A 5,424-nucleotide genomic window follows, 5' to 3' on the forward strand; every position below is an offset into this window, starting at 1 on the left:
TGGCCGGCGTCTTCGTCCATCTTGGAAAGCAACAAGCCGTATGTTTTCTGCTTCTCCGTATTAGCGTTAAACTTTAGTTGAGATATGACTGGTACCGGTGCGAAATCAGTTGTAGCAAAAATATGTAAAGGTTTAGTCGCACACAAAATGAGGTCATTTTTCCCTATCCTTTTACTCTACCGGTGACAATGCTCTAAGAAACGATTCAGAGATTGTCAACCGTATGTCTCAAAACATTAAAACCTCGAACGTTGTGGCTCTGAAATAAAGCAAATAACCTCGTTTTCGGCTACTGTACCATTTTGTTGCGAGAGGAACTCGTTCACTTTACAGCTCTTTCCCCGAGAAACGACATCGAGCCAAGATAATCATGCAATCAGGCTACGTTTTGCTCGTGGCGCTGGCTACCCTCGTCTTCTCACAAGAAACTAGTGGTTCGACACTTTCCTTTCCGAGTACAAGTCCTTTGGATTCTGTCAATGAGCAGGAAAGCAACCTGTCCCTGAGGAGGCACACAGAAGACCATGCGGTTGATAAAGAGGAAAGGGCACCGACATGGATAAAAAAACTAACCAACCTAGCTGACTTGGGAAATGCAAAACTACCAGACCTGGGAAAATTTAAGCTAAACCTACCAGACTGGGAAAAGATCGCGGGCTACGGGAAAGCTACTGACACGGCAAGCAAACTTCTAAGCACGAAATCCGATGATTCCAGGCTTGAAATTATCAGTGGAGTTAAGGATATCGACGAGATGAAGGCCCTCTTTGCGATGTCCAAGCCTTTCCTGAAGAAGATGTTTCCAGACTATGACGACACCACGTCCTTGGAGGCGCTTTCGACAATGATAAAAAATTCTGACTTGAAAGAAGACGTGAAGGCATTGGCTTTGTTAGCATTCCAACGCTATGCAGACAGCGTAAGAGCCGGTACCTCGAAACTGGATGTTTCTCCGTGATGAATTTTGTTGGCGGCATCAACCTCAAGACAGATAATAGCACAACCAGTGCTTCTGTATATGTGTTGAGTCATCTTAGTAAGCAAAACAAATACCACTACGTTCCACTTCTCTTGTCCCTGTTGCCGGATTTGTCAATATTTGTCGTGAAGGGATTTAATTTGTAACGGGGTTACATGGTGTGGAACACACAGGGGTACGAAGTACCCGGAGAGTTAGCAAACTCTCAGTACATAAGTTGGAGAGTTAACAAGGTCTCTCAGTACGTTAGCCGAAAGCCACACGTTATGCATTTGCTTAGGTTTAACTATGCTAGATAGTTAAAGAGATACATTTACCCCTAGGCGGCTTGGCCGCAATAATAGTAAATAAAACACTTCTGGTTTTGAAGCATAAAAGTTAAGGTGTTAACTTTGAGCCCTGGTCTTGGGCTGTAAGTGTCCTTTGGATAAGGAACTTAGTATTAGTGACTCTTTGAGTCGAACGTCTTCCTCTGACGCTAAAGCTACGGCAGCCCCGCTGCACTTGGTAGCACTTGTAGTCAATCCCGCTCCTGAGTCGGTTGACTATATCCTCTGCGAGGATGGAACACCCCGTGTTCGCGAATTTGCCCCCGGCGCAGCAGGACGCGCTTACTAAGCTTATGTCCTTGCTTGGCCCGGAGGGCGTGGCTCATCTTGCATCGCAAGATCCAGAGGCGGTCACTGCCAGGCTGGAATCGTTCTCCCGCTACGAGAACGCGCTCTTGGAGCATGTCCAAGAGAAGATGAGCGCCGCAACGGCGGCGGCGTCGATGACGCGTGAAGAGTCTATGAGGCTGAAACCGCTCATGGTGAGCGTAAAAACCTTCGAGGGGAAGGATGGAGAGAATCTCCTTCTCTGGACCCGTGAGGTCGAGATGGCCATGGGATCGGCCCTGCTCCAGTCTGAGCATCAGCGCGTGGCGCTGGCTATCTCCAGGCTTGGAGGTCGCGCTCGCGAATGGGCACTAACGTGCGGCACGTCTGTTGACGCTTCATTTCCCACTTGGGATCAGCTGAAGCAACAGCTTTCGCGCGTGTTCGCGCCGCCTAATCAGGCGTACCGTATCCGGTCAAAGTTCCTTGCCACCCGGCAGGGTAAGAAGGATTTATTGGACTATGTCCAAGAGTTGAGAACTCTTATCGCTGGAATGGCGGCGGACCCTCTTCCGGAACTGCTCAGCGTGACCGTGTTTATGGAGGGACTTCGTGTGAGCGCAGCTCGAACGGAGGTGTTCCGTGTACACCCTAACTCTTTTGAAGAGGCGGTGGATGTGGCATTGAATGCCGAGCACAACTTCAGGTCGGCGCGACCTGGTTGGAGCGCTGGTAGCGCAAGCTCTTCGAGCGGTCCAGAGCCGATGGACCTCAGCTATGCTGAAGATGAAGAAGCGGAGCTTCTTGCTGCGGAGCAGCGCGCCGGCATCCGCCGATGCTTTGTGTGCAATAGCACTAAGCACTTGAGGGCCTATTGCCCGCTGCGCAAGAAGCGCGAGGCTCCGGTGAGCCAACCCTCCGGGTCATCGCCGGGAAACGGCAACTCCCAGTAGGCGCGGGGCGGCCTACTGGGGAAGAACTGAGTTATGTTGTGCCTCGAAGAGGTAGAGGGCAACGGGGCTCAGCCCCGAAGAGAGCTGAGCTCTCTTACGAGAAGAGTGTGTGCAAGCCGGGCTTGCTGGTCGTTCAAGCGAACGTGAAGGGCTTTGCAAAGCCATGGAGAGTCTTGATTGACTCGGGAGCCTCGGGCAACTACGCCCGTCGCTCCACCCTAGAAGGGAGTCAGCTGTATGCTGAAGCACTGGAAGTGCCAACAAGAGATACGATCTCTGTCCGTCTCGCGACGGGGACACTGGTAACTGTGTCGAAGGTCTCTGTCGACCTTGGAGTGAAGTTTGAGATCTTCGATAGCGTGGAACGCTGTTTGGTCTTAGACCTGGATGCGAGGTATGACCTCATCCTTGGCATGGTATGGCTGGAACGCCATGAGCCATGAATCGACTGGAAGTCGAAAACGCTGGGTGCGTCGCCCCCTTGCACCTTAGTGAAGTTTTGGTGAGTCATGAACCCACCTCTGCTAGGAGCAGAAGCGCTTTTGGCGCGAGCACGAGGCCGAGGCGGCCGTAGTGCTGGACATTGGTATGTCCGAAATTCTTAGCAACGAGGTTGCTCTTTGACCTGAGGGCGTACGTGGTGCGGCACGCTATCCGCTGAGAGGTGCAGGTCAGGTCAATGACCAACTGCTGGGTCCTGGTGAGGACGAGCGCGGAGTGGCGCGTCATCCACTGAGTGGTACGAATCTGGTCGATGACCTACCGCTGCGTGACCCGAGGGTCGCGGTCGACTGCGAGTCGAGGCACCATGGGCGTGGCCCAGGAGATGCAGGTGAAGTGACACCTAGTTCACTGTGTGAAGGTCGAGGACCTCTTGGCTTTCAGCCGTGTGTCTTGCGAGACACTGTATCCTCTTCGAGGAGTGATGGTGCTGCTGCACCCGGTGGTGGTGACGGAGATGTCGCCACACCGCCCTCATCCGGCCGGGCTCGGTCGCGGAGGGAGAGGAGAAGAAGACGCAGGGCGTCTGTGACGTCTTCGACGTCGGACGAGGTGTCCAACGTGACGAGCGGTGATGCTCCACGTGATTGCTGTGAACAGCTGTATACACTCGTGAACGGAGTGACGGGGAAGGTAGAAGGCGATATCAGCCTTGACACTCTGCCCGCTGCAGAGGCTCTACTAGAGCTGGACGAGATGTCCATTGCCGAGTTTGGCGAAGCCTTGAACGCAGGCGAGCCAGCCGAGGTGGTCCTGCTGGGACCTGAGGAGGAGTTGAACTCCTCATCCGTCGTGGACGACGCTGTCCTACAGGACACCAAGAAGGCGCTGAGCGCCAGAAGTGGATCGGCGATCCTCAAAGCTCCTTCGGATCCCTTCAATCCTGTGGTGAAGGAGTATGGAGACGTTGTCTCGAAAGACCCATCGATGAGCCTGCCTCCGGATCGAGGCGTATGTCATGAGATTGACCTGGTTCCTGGAACCAAATACTGCGTGACAAAGCAATGGCCTTTGCCGAGAGAGCAGTGTGACGCATTCTTCCGTGCGAAGCACGAGGCAGGGATGGTGCGTGAAAGTAAGTCTCCGAACTCGACACCCACATTCTGTGTCAGAAAGCCGAACGGCAAGTGGCGCATTGTTCATGCTTTTAACAAGCTAAATGCGACCACTATCCCGGCGCAAACGCAGATTCCTCGCAAGGATGTTCTGCAGAACAACATGGTAGGCTGTACGTTGTACAGCGCGCTCGACTTGGTCGATGGTTACTACCAATTGCTCATGAGAGCGAGCGACATTCCGCTGACAGCGGTGAGTACTCCGAGCGGTATGCTCTGGGAGTGGCTGGTGGTGCCCCCGGGGCTATCGAGCGCACCAGCAACGCTCAATCGTATTGTGACGCTGTTGTTTAGGCCCCACCGGGCGTACGCTCAAACGTACTTTGACGATATATTCGTCCACAGTCGTGCTGAGCACGGAAAGTCAGACGTGGATAACCACATTGACCACTTGCGAGCGGTGCTCGACCGCATGCGCACTAATAAGTTGTATGCCAGCTTGGACAAGTGCGTCTTTGGCGCGGAGGAGATACCTTTCCTCGGGTGCTTCATTGGGAAGCGAGGCTTAAGGGCAGATCCTGCCAAGGTCAAGGCCATCGTGGACTGACCGGTTCCCAAGAATCAAAAAGACTTACGCAAGTGGCTAGGCTTAGCCAACTACTTGCACAAGTACAGCGCGAACTACGCGGAGATGGCTCGGCCATTATCAGATCTCCTTAAGAAGGACGCACCATGGTGCTGGAACGTCGAGCACGACGGAGCATTTGAGGCTGTGAAGGAGAGCCTCCTCCAGGCTCCGATCCTTGCGCTACCGGACCCGGATAGTCCGTTTAGCGTCGTCTGTGACGCATCCGATTTGCAATCGGTTGTGCTTTACAACAAGCAGATGCCGAAGGGCGTGAACGCGTGATTGCGTTTGAGTCTCGCCAGCTCAAAGCTGCAGAGAAGAACGATCCAGTTCATGACAAAGAGCTACTTGCAATGAAGTATGCTCTAGTCAAATTCAGGGTACACCTGCTAGGATCTAAGCCTTTTGTGATCTTTACTGATCATGCGTCGTTACGCACTGCGACACAGTCGCCTCATCTCTCTCAGAGAATGGCAAGATGGCTTTCCTTCTTTGCCGAGTATAACTTCGAGGTGAAGTACAAGCCGGGGCGGCTTAATGTAGTGGCCGATGCGCTCTCGCGCAGGCCGGACTACGAGCTAGCTCATGTCACGACAGTGACGTCGTCAGTGCCTGACTTGATACGCGGAGCGTATGCACAAGACGACATGTGCGTAGCGCTGCTACGGGCTCTTGGGAGCGAAGAGTTTAAAGACTCTGACAAGGAATTGTC

General features: G+C 53.3%; 1 protein-coding gene across 1 annotated transcript; it reads left to right on the forward strand.

Moving 5' to 3' along the window:
* Positions 1 to 370: 370 nt before the first annotated feature.
* On the forward strand, positions 371 to 958 carry PITG_08150 (secreted RxLR effector peptide protein, putative; the record flags this gene model as incomplete). The annotated part of the gene is made up of 1 exon (XM_002904270.1): positions 371 to 958. One exon carries the CDS (start codon positions 371 to 373, stop codon positions 956 to 958), a length of 588 nt encoding a protein of 195 aa, XP_002904316.1.
* Positions 959 to 5,424: the final 4,466 nt, after the last annotated feature.

Source organism: Phytophthora infestans, genomic scaffold (genome assembly GCF_000142945.1).
Source record: "Phytophthora infestans T30-4 supercont1.12 genomic scaffold, whole genome shotgun sequence".
NCBI lineage: Eukaryota > Oomycota > Peronosporomycetes > Peronosporales > Peronosporaceae > Phytophthora > Phytophthora infestans.